The 18910-nt window shown below is 42.8% G+C and overlaps 2 protein-coding genes across 2 annotated transcripts; one reads left to right on the top strand and one right to left on the bottom strand.

The window, feature by feature from the left end:
- Positions 1-4909: 4909 nt before the first annotated feature.
- On the bottom strand, positions 4910-6992 carry LOC123062541 (60S ribosomal protein L36-3). Its single transcript, XM_044486094.1, has 4 exons — positions 6857-6992; positions 6631-6750; positions 5614-5813; positions 4910-5163 (listed from the first exon to the last, which is right to left on the bottom strand). The coding sequence occupies exons 2-4, from the start codon at positions 6730-6732 to the stop codon at positions 5127-5129; spliced, it is 339 nt and encodes a 112-aa protein (XP_044342029.1). The 5' UTR covers positions 6733-6750; positions 6857-6992; the 3' UTR covers positions 4910-5126.
- A 4777-nt stretch (positions 6993-11769) lies between these two features.
- LOC123062542 (uncharacterized protein At2g33490) lies at positions 11770-18384 on the top strand. Its single transcript, XM_044486095.1, has 10 exons — positions 11770-12114; positions 13742-13814; positions 13976-14053; positions 15576-15637; positions 15756-15824; positions 16046-16074; positions 16153-16360; positions 16452-16685; positions 17038-17091; positions 17259-18384. Exons 1-10 carry the CDS (start codon positions 12004-12006, stop codon positions 18150-18152), a joined length of 1812 nt encoding a protein of 603 aa, XP_044342030.1. The 5' UTR covers positions 11770-12003; the 3' UTR covers positions 18153-18384.
- Positions 18385-18910: the final 526 nt, after the last annotated feature.

Consider the following 18910-nt stretch of genomic DNA (forward strand, 5'->3'; position numbering starts at 1 on the left):
CCCTTTGTCATCGGTATGTTACTTGCCCGAGATTCGATCGTCGGTATCTCAATACCTAGTTCAATCTCGTTACCGGCAAGTCTCTTTACTCGTTCCGTAATACATCATCACGCAACTAACTCATTATTTGCAATGCTTGCAAGGCTTATAGTGATGTGCATTACCGAGTGGGCCCAGAGATACCTCTCCGACAATCGGAGTGACAAATCCTAATCTCGAAATATGCCAACCCAACAAGTACCTTTGGAGACACCTGTAGAGCACCTTTATAATCACCCAGTTATGTTGTGACGTTTGGTGGCACACAAAGTGTTCCTCCGGTAAACGGGAGTTGCATAATCTCATAGTCATAGGAACATGTATAAGTCATGAAGAAAGCAATAGCAACAAACTAAACGATCAAGTGCTAAGCTAACGGAATGGGTCAAGTCAATCACATCATTCTCCTAGTGATGTGATCCCGTTAATCAAATGACAACTCATGTTTATGGTTAGGAAACATAACCATCTTTGATCAACGAGCTAGTCAAGTAGAGGCATACTAGTGACACTCTGTTTGTCTATGTATTCACACATGTATTATGTTTCCGATTAATACAATTCTAGCATGAATAATAAACATTTATCATGATATAAGGAAATAAATAATAACTTTATTATTGCCTCTAGGGCATATTTCCTTCATCTAGGGCATATTTCCAACATTTGCTGCAAAACAAAAAACATGCAACAGACAGGAACTGGCACTGGGCACTGGATCAATATGTTAGTCCCAAAAATAGTATAAAAAGTTGCCAAAAGTATATGAAAGTTGTAGAATATTGGCATGGAATAATCAAAAATTATAGATACGATGGAGACGTATCAACCCTCCGGTTGGCCAGGCCAACGTGGCGGCAGCGGCAGCTGCCTTGGTTTCGTCTGTGGACTTCTTCTTTGGGGCGGCGTTGTCGAGCATGGTGTCAATGCAGGGGAAGTATTGTAAGTAGAGGACGGCGGAGATGGGGAAGGATCAGGAGCAGTTGCGCCGAGACGCTCCCCAAAAACCTTATTATCATTTTCCCGGCTAGATCTCGAGCGACAAGGTTCCAAAGTCACCTGCTCTCCCGACCAACCGTGCACGCGATCGTCGGGACGGGATCGCTAGAAGTAGCACAGAGACAGGACATGTAGATGACGGCTAGGGTTGTGAAGGAAGGAGTGAATGAGTTTGGGTTCACTCCACACGCCAGCGCCTCCTTTTATAGGTCATCGGGTAGATGGGCCTGGGCTTAGGCCCACGACCGAGTCCGCCAACAGCCCACGGTCCAATGTCTCGAACATTGGCACTTTCGTTAGCGACTCATTAATTAATTAATTCACAATTAATTAACCATTCTTGACCGGCAAAAATAAACCTTAGCTCGTTGCCGCAACCCGCATCACGTGCGTGCGTCATGACGAGGCGTGGCGAATCGAGGTGGGCGGCGAAGGAGGAGGAGCGCGCGTGTACAACTCCTCTTCCCAAGCTCCTAATGACATGTGGTAGAGCAGTCCTTATAAAGATGTCCCACTCTTACTACTATAGCAGTATGGTACTAAACTTTGCACCATTTGTCATGCACCTAAATGGACCATAGAGATTAACCAGGAATTATTGTCTTATATGGGGCAAAGCCCATCTATAATGCAATAGTATAGCATGTAAATGGTGCACGGTCATCTGTGCTCTCTGTGTATCCATGGACAGCTCAAAAAGTTTATGTTTCTTGCTAAAACAAAGTCAAACTAATCGCATTCCTTTTTTGGAAATAAAACCTTACCATTGGCAGCATTTTCATTTTTGTAAGCTAAACATAAATTGTGTCTATCACGAACTCTTGGCACATGATTCAGAGCAAGATTGGGTTCTTGATGACGAGGGACTAGAATCAAAGAGTCTAGAGCTCGGTGTTGGGGATGCAGAAAATGTTGAAATTACATGTACTAGGCCCATTACATAAATCATATGATTCCTAGAATAAATCATATAGGCCCACTTGGCCCATTCATGTATTACAAGAGGTGTGAAACTTTAGTCCCACACTGCTAATTGGGGACGAGGTAGACAAATATATAAGGTTGAGAAGGGGACACAACAAGTTCTCCTCCTATGACCCCTGACTTGCCTATGGATTTCACTAAAAGAGTCATCTCATGTGCTCCTAGAGCTCGGTTGTTGGATCTAGATGAAAATATATGTGAGTTTATGTTGTTTACGAAAATAGAAGTAAAACAAACATACTTGTTGCAAGTGCACATGGCTATGTAGCAATTTCGTGATAAGTAAGGTTTGTCGATCCCACAGGGAGCGAATAGGATGGCACCACAATCCCCACAGCTGCACTCTCACTTAACACAAGTACGCTCACACCCAAACCGGAGTTTGGAAATAGTTTACTTAAGTAGGTTACTAAGGAACAAAGAAAGGGAGAATTAAATTAGAGAGACGAAAAATAAATACTAAACTAAACAGAGGAAATAAACTATGAGAAGTATGTGATGTTTTAGATGAGATTGCTGGCATCTAGGTACGGTACCGTTCGGTACGGGCACGGGATGGAGTCAAGTTTTATGAGTATGCCATGTGGTGGCTAAGTCAGTACCTGCAGTATATGATATAGTGGTCTATGTCTGATGGGCGGTCCCTCACATAACGTTATCTCTCAAGATGCAATATATTGAGATAACCCATTCGCCCTACTTCTTGTCCCGTACTTGCGGCGGCTAACGTAAAGATATTAATGTCACAAGGACCGGACGAAGGCAATAAGTTCTATGGACTAAGGCATAGCCTAGTGGGAAGGGGCTGATGCCTTTCCATCCACCCAGGTTCAAGGCATGGTACTTGCAATTTGGGTTTGTTGCACCAACTATACTGTAGGGGGTTCCCTTACAGTCTTTTTGTCAAAAAAAAGTTCTATGGACAACCATGACTCCTAGAATAATTGTGTCCCCCTCAAGATATCTACACATCTCACATCACAAGTCTATCAGTTTGCATAACCATCTATCCACTTCATGTGTGGCATGGAAAGGACAGACCAAGTTACACAAAGGATCATGGAGAACTAAGGGCATGTTTGTCGTAGATGATTTTTACTCAGAAGGTGGTGATTTCTTCAAGGACTTTCTTGTAATATCTTATTCTTCTAAGAAAGTTTTTGTGGACTTGCTTGTAGTTCTTATTCTTATGAGTTCTTGTAAAAGCATGTTTTATTTAGTATGTGACCATGGCCTTGTACTTTTCCTGTCAAATCAGTTTATCATGTCGAATGTGAACATCAGTATGGCAAAGCTTGGGGAGTTTCCTTTCAATGCCTCATATATAATCCCTATCCTCATATATGATCGCTATCAGGTACTACCTTTGTTCCTTAATATAATATGTTTTGGTAGTTTTTTTAGATCAACCTCGCTAAGTTTTATTCAAGCCTTTAAATCTAGGCTGATACGACCGATATATCACTTTTGGGGTTCTACCGATATAAAGGTAACATATCATTTTGTAAATATCAATTTTCAAACATATCATATGATACAGACCGAAATATCGACCGCTATGGCCGATATCTAGCCCGATATGTACACTGATATAGAATGATGGAAATATGACAACAATTATTTATTAGAATGTTGTGAAATAAGATTATGCATTTACAGCTTTATTATATATCAAAGTCATGCACAATCTTTCATACAAATGCATATATATAGTATTGTTTTTAATCATAGAGTAAGGATTTTGTGAATCTTTCCTTAATAGTTTCTTAATCAAGAAGTTAATAAAGTGGGAATCTAAAAGTGTCATATTAAAGCATTGACATCATACATTTTGTTTTACTAAAAATAAATGTTTTGAACAAGAATAATGAAAACAAAACTAGACATGTTTTCTTCGATATATGTACATATCGTCCAATATATCACTCGATATCCAATATGTCGAAGCTAACATGTATAGATAAAGTATAGAAAGGAGTGCCTAGCCACAGGTGGCGTCTCATCGGTAAAAAAAGCTAGCATTCTTTAGCGGCATTGTGAGCTTCGAAGTTGTTGTTTCGATGCTCATGAGTGAAACGACATTCCAGAAATAATTTAGAACGTCCTTACGATCTCCTTGGTGATAGATGCATGAGCTCCCAGTCCTTCCTTTGCGGTGTCATCAATAACAATCTTGCAATCCGAGGCCAAAATGAATCTTCATAGTGCTAAATCTGAAGCCAAAGTGAGCCGTTCACAACATGCTATAGCCTCTGCGCCGATGCTCGCATCTACTACTCCGTCCCATATAAGACGCTTTTTTGACACTAGGGTCGGAGGGAGTATTGATGCTCGCATCTACTACTCCATCCCATAATGTAAGACATTTTTTTGACACTAGGGCCGGAGAGAGTATTAATTTCGTCTTTGACGAATCCATGCGAATCCATGCGTTGCAAACGGACTATGCCACTATGGTATATATTCTCATGAATCGATTTCCTCCGTGCTGACCAGATAGCTCCCATGCCGACCACCATGAGTGTAAACTCCTCGTCTGATGATGCATCATGCATTGAAAAACAACCAGTTTTTAGCTTCAGGTTCCGTGATTTTGTTTCCAGCGATGCTGCGCACACTTCTCCGCCGAAGGGGCCATTACTAAATGGGCTGGTAGACAATGAAAACCGCACACTCCCCCACCGAAGGGGCATTAGGTACAAACAGCTCAAGGTCCTAAAGGATACAAAATCAAACCTGCTTTACTGCCCAGATCAATAAGGTCTGGGAAGAACATACAACCATCGCCATACAGATAGCTCAGATACAAAAGTAAGAAAACAAAGACGTTTGATTTCTGTGAAGAAAAGGTGATAGGTGTTCTCAAATAGAAACCACGCACTAAAGATTGCCAAAAACTCACGGTTTTACTCTGAACTCAGAATGCAATGTACTACCATGTCAATCCAATTGCAAATATAGTGTCAAAAATTCATAGTTTTACTCTGAACTTGAAGTGCAATGTGCTACATTCGTATCCAATTGCCACAGGCTACAAACTTGGCATAATATGGAAATACGGGGCAAAGCGTTGAGATAAATAGAATTTCACCAACATGCAAAATCTATTTCTTCTTGTCCGCGGCACCACCACCACCAGACCTACATACCAGGAGAGAACAATGAGCTCGTTCATATATATTATCGTTATAGGGAAAAAGAAATTACAGGAGCTATTATGTTTCCTGATTGGTAGGATGAATGGACTTTGGTCAAGCAAAAGAAACAATTAAAGAAGCACATAAACAACAATGATTATGACCAAGGTTGCTCCATTGTCTACAGCACCATAACACCAACATCTTCCAAGTTGATGCTGTTGTCTACAGCCTACACTACTTGCAATATAGAAAAGTCACTGGCTTGAAAAGGGACATTTAAGCAACTAGTGATCAACGGAATTCATCAGTCATGATGTAAGAGGACGAATTATGCACTAGTGATCTTTGTAACCAAGTCATCTAGAACAAAAAAGGAAAATGAACTATAGGATAACATAGTAAAATAGTGTCCATAATATAAACTGCAATAATAAGACTAGTGGTTACACACCTCATCTTCCTGAGGACACTTGACATCTCCTCCCTCTTCTTCTTTGCTCTCTTGTGAGTACCAAGCTTCCTCTTGGCGACCTTGAGTGCACGCTTGTCCTTTCCAACCTTAAGAAGCTCAGTGATACGCTTCTCATAGGGAGCAAATCCAGCAACCTCCCTAATCAAGTTCCTGACAAACAGCACCCTCTTGGTACCTTTCTGCAAAAATTGTCCAAGATATAACAATGTAAAGAAAATACAAACTGAATAGACATGTACAAGTTATTGAAAAAACACAGAGAACCATACAAATGCAAAGTTCACTTTGTATTAGTTTCCCACAAGTTTTGTTTAAAATAGCCAACTACAATGGCCAAATAACTCAGTTTTGCTTCAAAACTAGCAAGTTCTATTTTGAGTTTATCATGACAAGATAGTACTAATTGATTAAATAATATGCAAGGCATGAAAATACAACATGTCTGTATCAGTAACATAAGTCAGAAAGAACAGCCAGATCGACACATGAGCAACAATAGGAAAATAAAATTAACGCAGAATTATAAATTACTTGATTAAGCTGGCACATTTGAGCCTGCAGGGCTAGCAACTGGGGAGTTCCAAGAATTACAGGCAGCAGGCTGAACTCAATATGTACATTTTCCTAGTCCTCAGTTTTGAGGGCTTTCATGTAATTGCAAGATACCCATCACACATTTAACCAGACAACCTGGGACCTTCAGTAATATCAATCAAACTATGCTACAATGCTCGTAACACTTAGAACACTACCCCTTCTGGATCATAACTACAACAAAGATACACGTACACCACGATAGTATTCAAACAAGCACAAATCACTGCAATTGAATGTCGACATCTCACCAGCCTGAACACAATTTATTATTGAATAAGCCTAAACAACAAGCACAAGTCATGATAATATGCATGGGTAGATCAATTGCGCAAGGAGACCACATGGCAGAAAAAGAACGTGGGGGAGAAACTAGGACAGTGGAGGTGGGTGGCTGCTTACCCCCTTGCGGTCGGACGGGCGTGGCGGCAGCTCGCGCTTGGTGACGACGTGGCCCTTGTTGATGCCCACGAAGAGCCCTGACTTGGGCTGCGACGGCGCCATGGCCCGCCTCCTGCTAACCTGAGACGGACGCGATGGCACAAGAACAAACCGGAATAATCAAACAGGAGCCCGTGTGAGGTGAAGGGCGGTCTGAATCGAGGTTCGTGGAGGAGGCGGCGCTTACCTTGAGAATGGATGCGAGTTAAAACCCTAAGCCGCCGCCTGCGTCCCAGAAGAAACCCTAGATCGGCGGACGCCCTTTTATATGTGCTCGCCTGTGCGCGAGGCGAGGTCTCCCCTCCTCCTGCCAAACACATGGGCCTGGCGACTGGGCTTGCTAGGCCTCATTTTGGTAGCTGGGTGATGATGGATCATGATCGGACCGAAGTCACTGGATAAGTCCACTTTTGTCTTTTTCTAGAGACTAGACTAGAGAAGGACTGCCTCTAGTTGTTGTTTTTTTTATCTCTCTATGTGATAAAAAAAACATTAGAAAACTCTACTCCATATACATATTAATTGTCGCTGGTTTAGTACAACAACATTTATATGTAATGTGCTCTATAATATTCTAATCATTGTGAAGGTTGTGCGCAAATACAGAGTCGTCATAAATATGGCCTTCGTATTTTTCCTATGAGCAGGACTCGTCTATCATTGGTCATACGTTCTTTCTATCCTATTTATAATAATTTAAAAATAAATAATGAGCATATTCGAACAATTATTATTACAAACCATCTCTAAATACAATGAATAATCCAAATGTAACAAATAATGCGACCAAACCAATTGTTCAAGTAAAAATAAACAAGTTTTAAAATCAATTTAGACACACTATCTCCTGCCTAGCTGCCAGTGATGCTCAATGAGATCCTTCTTTCGACTGATGATGTGAGGCCATGTCTTCACTCTTCTGCTACACCTCAACAAAGGCTTGAATGTGGTTGTGTTCTCTTGAGGCTTGGCGAGGTTGTCAATGCCCATAGGGCCTAGCATATCCCTCTCGTCCTCTATGACCATATTGGGTAGCATGTATATTTGCAAGACATGCATGTTCTAGAAACGAGTAGGCTCCCAACAAATTGCAAACCTTGCTTGCAGCAATCCAAATGTCCTACAATTGTCTTTCCTCGGAACTTCCTTTGCCTTGGCAAAATGCTTATGTTTCATGTTCTCAGGCTTAGAGATTGACTTTGTAAATGTTGACTATGATGGATAGATGCCATATGCTAGAATTTAGCCATGGTCATATTGATGGTCATTCACCGTAAAGTCGCATGGTGGAGAAGTGGCAGCATTTAGCCATGCAAACATATTAGATATCTGCAAGAATTTTCATGCTATTGTGAGAACCAGGTAACCCAAGGTAGCAATGCAAGATCCATATATCTTCGAAGGCAATAACTTCCAAAATTATGGTTGGATCTTTGCAATACCCGATGAATTGGTCGTGCCAAGACGCAGCGCAATTCTCCCACTTCTAGTGCATATAGTCAACACTCCCTAGCATCTCAGGCCACTATTTTGCTTCATGCATCGCAAGGAGCATGGTTGTGTCCTCGGCATTCAAAGAGTGTCATCCATGAATTTGTATGAGAGCCATATGCAAGCATCTAAAGTGTCGCAGTCACCTTCTGAAAAGGGAAAAGCCTAGGGAACCAACGGCATTTCTCCATTGCTGAAAGAGAGGTTCACTAGCGAGCATGTTGTTGCCAATTCGACGGAACAACCATTCGGTCATGCGGAAGCGACGCTGGAACACGTACATCGGGAATGCACAACCTGACACAAAAGCAGTCGGGCATGAGGCACTCGTGGCTAGTGCACCTGTTCCGGTGAAATGTCGCACAACCAAGCCCAGGCGCTTCCTCTTCCCTCTGGTTGATGATATCCATTCAGCAACCATCAATATCACCTCATCTTCTTTGGCGTCCATGATTTCACTATCAGACTCGGAGCTTGAATCCGATGATGAATCAAGCTACGCAATCGGACCCATCTATTGAATCCTATGTCATCTACATAAATATATGACTAGCTAAATTATGAGAAAAGGCTAGGGAAATTTACCTCGGGTAAGTCGTCGAGGTCGCGTGGCAGAAGGGGGGACGTGGTCGGATGGCGAGAAGAAGTTGCGAGCCTGTAGCAAAGCGTTAGAGGTCCAGGAGCGGCTCAACGGAGCCGAGAGGGGCCAAATCGCAGCGGACCGAGTGTTGGATGTGGCACGAATCAAAGAAGGCACGGGGATGTGAGCGACGACGGAAGTGAGCGTGCGTCCTGAAATGTTTGTGACCCATTTTCTGGGCAGATGGAGTGTGCATGATATCGCCTCACCCAACCTCCAAATAAGGAGTGTAATGCCCGGCCAAACTCACTGGTTCACCCACTGGTCCTAGGCTATTGCCCATGGGATCTATGCGGTCCCTACAGACCAATACTAGTCTTTCATGTGTAGTTTGTCCTCACTCGTGCCCACCCTCGAATCAACTTCCCAATTGGTCGTTGATCCTTAAATTGCTCCAAGCTAAGCACGCTTAACTTGAAGGTTCCTTTGACGGAGGGCTCTCGAAGAAGAAGGTACACATTGTTAATATGGGTAGTCTATCATTCTTGTTAAGCCGGGATGTCACACACACACACCCCTCAAAGGAACCGACATCTCCGTCGGCCTATCAGGAATGTTTCCTCTTTCTCTTGGCACACACATGTGCGCACCAGTGCCAACATTCACATGTGCCCCAAGTATGTATCACTGTCTCGCACACAACCATGTAACCGCGAGGGTTGTCTCTAGTTCCAAGTGTAACGCCCCGGCCAAACCCATGGGTTTAGCCACCAACTTCAGGCTGTTGCACCTAGGATCTAGACTATCCTCATAGACCAACGTTAGTTTTTTTGTGCACTTTGTCCTCAGTCGCGCGCATTCAGGATCAACTTTTCAGTAGGTCACCCATCCTCAAATTACTCCAAGTCAAGCACACTTAACTTTGAGGTTCCTTCGAATGGGCTCCCAGAAAAAAGTGTACCTTGTTGATATGAGTAGTCTACCATCCTATTAGGACAGGATGTCACATGGAGGCTCGCAAGCTTGACACCGAGCACCCTCCAAAATTTATGGTGATGAGGGCTATATGATAATTCTGTTAGTTACTCTTACATGGTTCACATAATTCTTTTCCTTGCACTCTATGTGAATTTGTTACAGTGTATGTGGATTGCACTAGCCCTTTTCATCCGTTCGAATTTTTGATTGCGTTGGCTAGTGCATGAAACTTAATATGGTATCAGAGCTAAGTCTTGAGTTCAAGTCCTGGTTTGTGCAATTTATCTAAAAATTATTGATGCCCCCCTTTGTGTCCACGTATAAGCCTCTTGAGTCATACGTGAGTTTCGCGCGTCGTCGCTCTCTTTCGGTTGCACGTGTTGACTTGTCTTCCCCGTCACACGTGAGAGGGGTGTTACAGTATATGTGGATTGCACTAGCCCTTTCCATCAGTTCGGACTTTTGGTTGTGTTGGCTAGTGCATGAAGCTTAACAGAATTCACGCAAATCTGAATGTTATATAACATCCAAATGACATCAGTACAACATAAGGAACATTTCTTAAGATACTAAGCTTGCTAGAAATAAAGCGCTCCCCTTGCTTCGTGGTTAGAAAAGACCATAGCCCCCTTTGTTAGCTTATGTTTCGGGTTTCCTTTTTTCTTAGGCCCATTTAACACTTACGTGAGTTTCAATTATAGTTTAAAAAAACCAGACTGTTGGTTGAATGAAAAAAACCTGAAGCGGCGATCCCATCGATTTTTTAAGCACAAAAGACCGACCCACAACTACACCGGTGAAAATAGGGCGGTTCTTTCATGAAACCGGCTAATAAATCGGATGGCCGAACCGGTGTATAGAGAAACTCAGAAAAATATTGCTGCAAGTAGTGGGATTAGATCCCATGTCATGGGCATTAGCCTATCTTTGGGCTAATAACTACCTCAACTACCCTTCTTGGTTGTCTAAGAGGAAACCAGTGCTATTTGACCCTATTTTAATTATTCTAAGTATATTATTTGATTGTAAAACCAGCAATCGAACCGGCGAACCAATGGTACGACCAGTAAAAACCTGAACTGACGGTCTTACCGGTTCGACCACCGGTTTGGTTTTTAAAACTATGGTTTCACCAACCCCTGAGATATGTAAATTTGTTTTTACGCTATCTATAGCAGTGATACGTGCCACCAAATCTTGAAATGTGTAAGTTTCATACTATCACAACACAAACAACGCTCCTAATGCTAGTCCTATACTACTCTCTCCACCAAATTTCATGAAAAAAATAAAGATAGTAAGCCATAGAAAAGTGCCTAGCTTAATAAGCTTGAGTCGCAAAGAACGCTTAGCAAAGATCAAATGTTGATCAACAATATACGCGGGGAAAAGTAGGCTCCAAAGAGAAGAGCAGCGTGGTGGTCGATTTAGGTAGATATTAATGAAAATGGAGTTTTATAACATTTAAAAGCACATAGCTCTTTACCTATCTTTTATTTGCGGGTGTCTTTATCTACTTTTCAGCGGATACTACTTTGCATAATAAAAAATCTGAAAATTTTGCGCATATATATATACATGTATAGTATGTATCAAGATCATATCGGTGATCCACACCTTCAATCTTGTGATGTTTGATGCAGGTTGGTTCATAGTCGTGAAAATTGCCGGTGCATTGCAGCCTATCGTCCGAGTGGGAGGGAACAGTCGATGTCCTAGAGCTTGGCACAAGGTGTGTAGGTCGACACCGAGGAGGGTAGCGCCAACCTCATGTGTCTCCTCCGTCACGTGCATTTCCCGGGAGATTCGTGTTGAGACTCTCGTGGACCATATACGAAAAGTAGGTGCGAAAAATAAAAGGGAGAAACAAAATTTACAGGGTATCATGTTTTTATTTACTATTCTTTTTAGGGGATTTTATTTACCATTTACTATTCAGTTTTCGCTTATACTCCCTCCGTTCCAAAATAGATGACTCAACTTTATACTAACTTTAGTACTAAGTTGGGTCATCTATTTTGGAACGGAGGGAGTACAATCGTGAGCCCTGCCTGCTGCTATATGTACAACGCCCTGCCAAAGGTAAGCGAGCAGGAGTCACCAGACTTTGGTTTGGCGTTGGGAAAGACGACCCCTCGCGAGTCAGTTTCCTACCCCGGTCTTACACAACCGCCAAAGAAGAACAAGAGACAGACCCGAGAGACAAACATATAAGCGTCTTGATCAATACAGAGACTGATCAATTCCCCGCGCACAGCGTGGCGTCCCGGAGGCATCGGCCGGAGATGAAATCGCCATTGCGGAGGCTCCGGGGCTTCGGCCACCACCACCCCAAGGAGCGGAAGGCGCACCCCCCGCCGCCCGCCAAGCTCGACGAGCTCGCCGAAGCTGCCCAGGTCCGCCCGCTCCGTCTCCTCATCCGCCCTTTTTCCTTTGTGTGATTTTGGGGTTTGTTTCCGTGGTTCCTCGTGAAATCGGCGTCAAAATCGGATCTCGCCTGGAAATTTGTGATCTTCTCGGGCGCCTTTTTCCAGGAAGAATGGGCTGTTCTTATTTGTTATCATCAAACTATACTACTATTTTTATTTTCTCAATGAGCCTGGAGGGATGGAGCCAATCGTCATTTGATTTGATTTCAATAGGAGGCGATCCGCATGCAAAACTGAATTATGGTCATTTCTGAGAATTTGTCATGTACTGTCTGTCCATGCATCAATCAGTCAATGAATCATGATCAACACTATGATACAAATGTTTCTCCATTAATTGAGAGATTAAATAATCTATACGAGCCACCTTTAGGATAAAAAATGTTTGAGGTTGCCTCACGTTGATGCAAGTAGGAATTTCTTTTCATAAAAATATCGTCCAGTAGGTAGTTTAGTTGTTAGGCTCTAATCCATGACAAAGACATGCAACTTCTCTGCAGTTGCCTGTAGGTATTTGTGCAGAAGCCCTTTTTGTCTGGTCAAAGTCTATGGATGGAAGCGTCGACCGGAGAAAGTTGTTACAATAAAAAATGCCAGCCTTTAGACGTAATTTTGACTCCAAATTTCAACACAGAGTGCATTATCTTGACCGGAAGTAATGTGATAGATAAAGGTCCATAACTTAGCATCGAAGTTTCTTTCTGTCATAGCTATGGGAGCTTATATTCAACAAAAAAAACATCATGCCATTAATCTTTGAGAGATATTCCAGTTCTGATACTTTGCGGGTCGTTGATGCTGCACGGACGCTGAATAGACATAATCTTGACTGGATAAGCTGTTTGGACTTGGGATAGTGACGTTATTTGAGCACGATTTAGATGTCGTAATCATGCTTACTGTTGCAGCTTTTCAGTGATTCTGGCTTGGGTTGAACCGCGTCATAGTGAAGTTATGATTTCTGAATTCTAGAATATATACACAACCTAATCTTAAATTATTATTGTTCTACTTCAATATGATAAGGGATAACACTGAATAACACCTTGAAATGTAACCTTGAGCAGTCAAGTTATATGATGTAGGTATCTTAAATTCTGTTGTTCCTTACGAGGGATGATACTGAATAACACTTTGAAAGGTATTCTTGGAGTGGCTCAGTTATCTGGCATAGGTATCTTACATTCTGTTCTTTCACATGATGGATAGCACGGAAGAATACCTTGAAATGTAACATTCGAGTAGTTCACTTTGACACAGGTAAAAATGGACTAATGTGATCCAACCATATCTTCTGTTCACTGAATAGTGATCTTATAATGGCTGAAACTGCCACACTACTTGGTTCTCGAGACAAGGCCCCCGGAATCTGCAACAATCTGATGAACACAACCAACACAAATTATTTATAAACTGATTACAAATTTATAAGAGTTATATCTCTTTTTGTTCAAAAATCACGCAAAAGCCCCCTATTTATTGCTGGCCCACGGTTAAACACTGCTACCATTTTTAGTTTGGTGAAGAGCAGGGAACTCATATTCTGCAATGATGCATTTTGTGATACTGAAATACATTTCGAACTTCACTGCAGGATGTGGAACAAATGAGGAAGTGTTATGACGGCTTGCTTTCAGCTGCAGCCGCTACAACAAATAGCGTCTATGGTACTTACTGTTCTACTCCCTCTGTAAACAAATCTAAGACGTTTTAGGTCACTAAGTAGTGACCTAGTCTTACATTTGTTTACAGAGTACGTAATACTTAAGACATTGATAGCTTGTTTGTCGATGCCACCCTTCATTAATGGGTTGTATATATTATGCAGAGTTTTCGGAGGCCTTGGAGGAAATGGGAAGTTGCTTACTTGCAAAAAATGCACTAAATGATGAGGATGATGATAGTGGTGAGTTGTCCTCTAGGCAGATTATCGCAATATATGGTGTAAAACATACAGTAAAAACGCATAAGCCTTGGGTTTTGATGCATTTATAGAAAGGAGAATTTGTACAAGCCCTAAGAAGGGCACACCCAGTAATACAACACGATGCACTAGACACTAGGCACTGCCTCACCGCAAGCACTCCTGCGCTTGCCATCGCGCATTTTCCTCTGACTTAATCATGTCGAGGAGGCGACCTAAGCTGAGCTGAGCGTTTTCAAAGATGATCGTGTTGTGGTGCTTCCAGATGCACCAAACCACAAGCATGATGGCAGAGGACGCTCCCTTCCGAGCCGAGGTTTGGATGGAATGGCAAGAAAGTCCACGAAACCCACCCCCTCAGTTGGGTGGCAAGCCGCCGATCAGATCTAGGAGAGCACCTCAGGCCACACCGTGTGCCAGAAGGAGTAGCTAGAGAGGAGATGGGTCATCGTCTCCTCAGACTGGTCACATAGCACGCAACTCAGTGTGTATTGTAGGTGGCGTCGCACAACAAGGTGCTCCAATGATCCAACAACGGTCATGGTAGGGCAAGCCAGATGAATAAATTGACCCTCGGAACAACCCACAGCTTCTAGATAAGCCTCCAAGAGGTAGACAACTCACTGGAAAAGGGTGTCGTAGCAGCTCTTGGACATGTACTGGGCGTCTGAATTCCAATGCTATAGGAGGACGCCCGAAGAGGTAGACAACTGCATTGTCTGCACCATCCGCCAGATCTGGACGTAATGCCATAAGGCCAGGGGACTCAGGGTCCCTCCTATGTCCGAAATCCATCTCAAGTCGGTCATGGCATCCCAGATGTTCCGCCGCTTCCTAGTGCACTCTGAGACTAGAGAAGAAGCTCAGACAGAGCGACTGTGGAGCCAAGGATCCTCCCAAAATAAGGCAGATGCCTCTTTGCCAACCATCATCTTGGTGGATGCAGCTGAAGCTCGAGGCCCCTCCAGGGCCCGCGGGGGTGGGGGGGGGGGGGGGGCGTCCATGCGCATCCATCGGTTTTGCGGCTTGTTCAAGCCAAGGACCACCAACTGATGCAGAGGCATTGTGGCCTGGATCGATGTGACATCCTAGCTTAGAAGGAATGATAAATCACTCATATCAACAAGGTGCATCTTCTTTTCCTGGTGGATGCGGCGAGAACTAAAGGCCGAGACCCCTCCAAGGGCGGAGGGGGTCGGTGCACATTACGCTCGAGTGAGGATAAAGTGTGCAGGAATGACCAGTGTTGGTTTATGGGGTGAGTCTAGATCCCGCCAGTTGTATTCCTGATGGGGTAGGGAGTCGTATACCGTGTAAGTTTCTAATTTCTTTAAGGCGTGATCTTTCATGCATTGATTGTGCTACATAGTTCAGGTACAACTTCGTTTTTCTGATTTTAAGATTTCAAGTTCTGACCGTGTAAGCTAAATTAGACTGGTGTTTATTTGTGTAATTACTGCTCTCTTTAAGCATTACGCCTTTATATTAATTCAAAATGTTGCAGGCAGAGTGCTGATGATGCTTGGAAAGGCCCAGTTTGAACTAACAAAGTCTCTGGATAACTATGTAAGTCTTTTCCTATTAAAATATGTTTCTTTTTGCAGGAACATTTGACATTCATTAGATTTGTTTAATGCAGTTAGAATTTATAATCTGCTGACATGCTTCAAAATTTTCTTATCAGCGTACACATATCATTCATACAATCACTACCCCATCGGAATCTCTTCTCAAGGAGCTACAAACCGTGGAGGTTTGGCATTTAAAATTTCCTCTATAACCTTTCCGCAATTCGATACACTCGTTTGAATATTACAAATGTTATCCACACCTCCACTAATATTCGTTAACTTTTACAAGACCGTAAATCCTCAAATTCGTTCACAGGAAACATCTGTCATATACAGAACAAACATCTCAGTTTACACCAATTTTTGACATGGTATGCCTTTTGTTTTCTTCACACTGATGCAGGAAATGAAGCACCAATGTGACACGAAAAGGTTTTAACATAACCAACATGATCTTATTTTGCGTTCATCATTGAGATTCGTCTTTTAAAGTGTTACCTTTTCATACAGGGAGGCGTACGAAGTCATGAGGGCATCTTATGGACAAAAAGGACAGTCAAAGAATTCAAAAGTCGAATCGTTTTCTGCAGAACAACTGCAAGATTCACTTGTTGAATACCAAGAGGATGCAGCGTTGTTCATATTTCGCTTGAAATCTCTGAAGCAGGGGCAATTCCATAGTCTTTTAACACAGGCTGCTCGCCATCATGCTTCTCAGGTGGGCTAACCCTTTCTCCATAAAGCTGTCCATTGTTTACCTGACAGTGAGTGGCACATAACCTAACTAGGCACATTGCTTGGACATTCAGCTAATTTTTTTCAGGAGAGGACTCAAGTGCCTTGAGGCACTTGAACCCCATGTAAAAGCAATAGCTGAGAAACAGCACATTGACTATCAGTTCACCGGCCTTGAGGACAATGAATCTGACAACGATGGCTCCAGCTCTTACCAAGAGACTTGTAGTGATGACAGAGAACTGAGTTTCGACTATGAAATAAATGATAGAGACCAAGATTTTATTGCTTCGAGAGGTTCAATGGATGTAAGTCACCCGGTTTCTATGCGCCTTACACTTCTCCACAATGTCGCTGCCTCATATCTAGAGCTTCCATTTTATTACATACTGTATGTGCCAATGTATTCCTGATATTAATATTTGGCCGCACATGGTGCACAAGCAGCACAATGTGTAAGTAAGCTAGTTGTAATATTTGAGTTAGGTTAATCTCCAACCGCACGGTGCAAACGTATAAATGTTGTTGTTGCTACGATTAGAACAATATTCACCTTGGTGATATTTCGCGTACATTAATTCTAATACTTCAACATTATTTATTTATATGTATAAATATCTATCTTGTAGCTGTTTAATTATATCTGCTTTCTATGTACAGTTGGATAAAGGAGACCTGAGGACTTCCCCAACGCCAATAAAAGAGATCAAGCAGGTGAGCTTCCACTTACTAATGCTCACTGGTAAAACATTGCAATTTCCTAGCCGTGTCCATATTTATAGTCTGGACAAACAGACCTATACTACTACCGTTTACCAGCTTAAAGATCGTTCTGTGTACATACTCTGAAGTTTTTAGTATTCCTATCTGCTCATATGCAGGAAGAGGTGAAGCTACTGAAGGCAGAAGCAGCAGCTCCACAAGTGAAGCCTGAGATCATCACACATTCAGCTCCAATGTTTGCTGACAATTTTGTCGATCAAACAGAGAGGCTTCGGCAAATCCGGCCATCTTCAGCCCGGCACTCATACAAACTCCCAACACCAGCGGATGATGACTATCCCAGATCAGCAGCTGTTCACAGGTCTCATCATTCCGCGCATTTTTTCGGAAGTAAAGATGGCGCTGCAGCCAACTTGTGGCATTCATCTCCACCGGCGAAAGATTACAAGGCGAGCACCATGCATAGTGGTCCCATTAAACTGCCATCAAACTCTGATTTTAGTAAGAAGTTAAAGAGAGAGTCCTGGTCTGGTCCGATTCCAAGCAAAGCAGGATCAAGCAAGCCTGATCCCAAGTCATCCATGGGCCGTCCTCATGCGATGATATCCAAGTCGTGTGTTCATGCTAGGCAGCCGTCACCAGTTTCACCCAAGATGTTCCCACCTTCAATAGTATCCCCCAAAATCAGTGAGGTTCATGAGCTGCCTAGGCCTCCGGCCAATGTTGAGCCCCTCCGGCCTTGTGGTCTAGTTGGCTACTCCGGTCCTTTGGTATCAAAGCGCCAAGCTCCTACAGCACCTGTCCGTGCCTCGCCAACAGCGTCGCAGACAGCCTCGCCGCTTCCGCGGCCACCTGCTTCCTTGGCTCGCAGTTTCTCCATACCCTCGAACAGCCAGAGAACACCCCTCATTACAGTCAATAAGTTGCTTGAGGCCAGAAGTAGCAGAGAGAGCAGTGAAATTTCCTCCCCACCACTCACTCCGTTGTTTTCTTCTACCAGCCAACACAAAAAACAATTAAAGGCAGCACTCGGAGAAAAGGGTATGTCATAGATCATGTCTTCCCATTACACCTAAGCTGCATCCAGTCTTGCTATTGCAGCGGTAGTCGCAGATGATTTAACAATAGCTTATCTGACAACCATCATCTATTGTTGTACCACAGAATCCTTGTGACAACTACCTGCCAATTGTGGATCGTTCTTAGACAATTTTGATGTAATTAGTGGTGTATTTTAGGCTCTTGTTCATAATATTCTATCACTTTAGCGTTTGTCTTGTGAAATGATAAATAATACCGTGAAGCAATTTACTATGATTATGTATGGTGGCAGTTCTTTGTATCTCTTGGCTTAGTTATCTACATTTTGCACTAGTTTTTAGATTGGGCTGTTTGTGTACTCTGAGTTTCTTCCTCACTATTTCTTCAGATCCACGTTAACGCAAAGCCTCTATGTTTGTTCATATAGGGTGTGTTTGGTAGCCTGCACAATTTTGGTATGGTTGTTCCTCTGAGATATGCTAAGTGTAGACATAGTGAGTATATATAATTAGAGTTGTTTGGTGACTGTATGTTAAGAGGGAGCACAGAGCATGTTATTGCAGGGCCCTTAGGCAGCACCCGATTCGTCACACTAGGGTGAGGGTCGAAGGTCACAGCTTGACAAAAAAAATTCAGAGTTAATTGCAAAATAACAAAGTTGTGCTAGGTGAGTGTCAATTAATTTGGATTGGAGGAATTTGACACGTGTGACGTGCGTGAATGACTAGCCAGTGTGGCGCACCATGAGGCAGGATAAGGCTGAGTTGTC

The sequence above is a fragment of the Triticum aestivum genome, chromosome 3A, assembly GCF_018294505.1.
Source record: "Triticum aestivum cultivar Chinese Spring chromosome 3A, IWGSC CS RefSeq v2.1, whole genome shotgun sequence".
Taxonomy (NCBI): Eukaryota; Viridiplantae; Streptophyta; class Magnoliopsida; order Poales; family Poaceae; genus Triticum; species Triticum aestivum.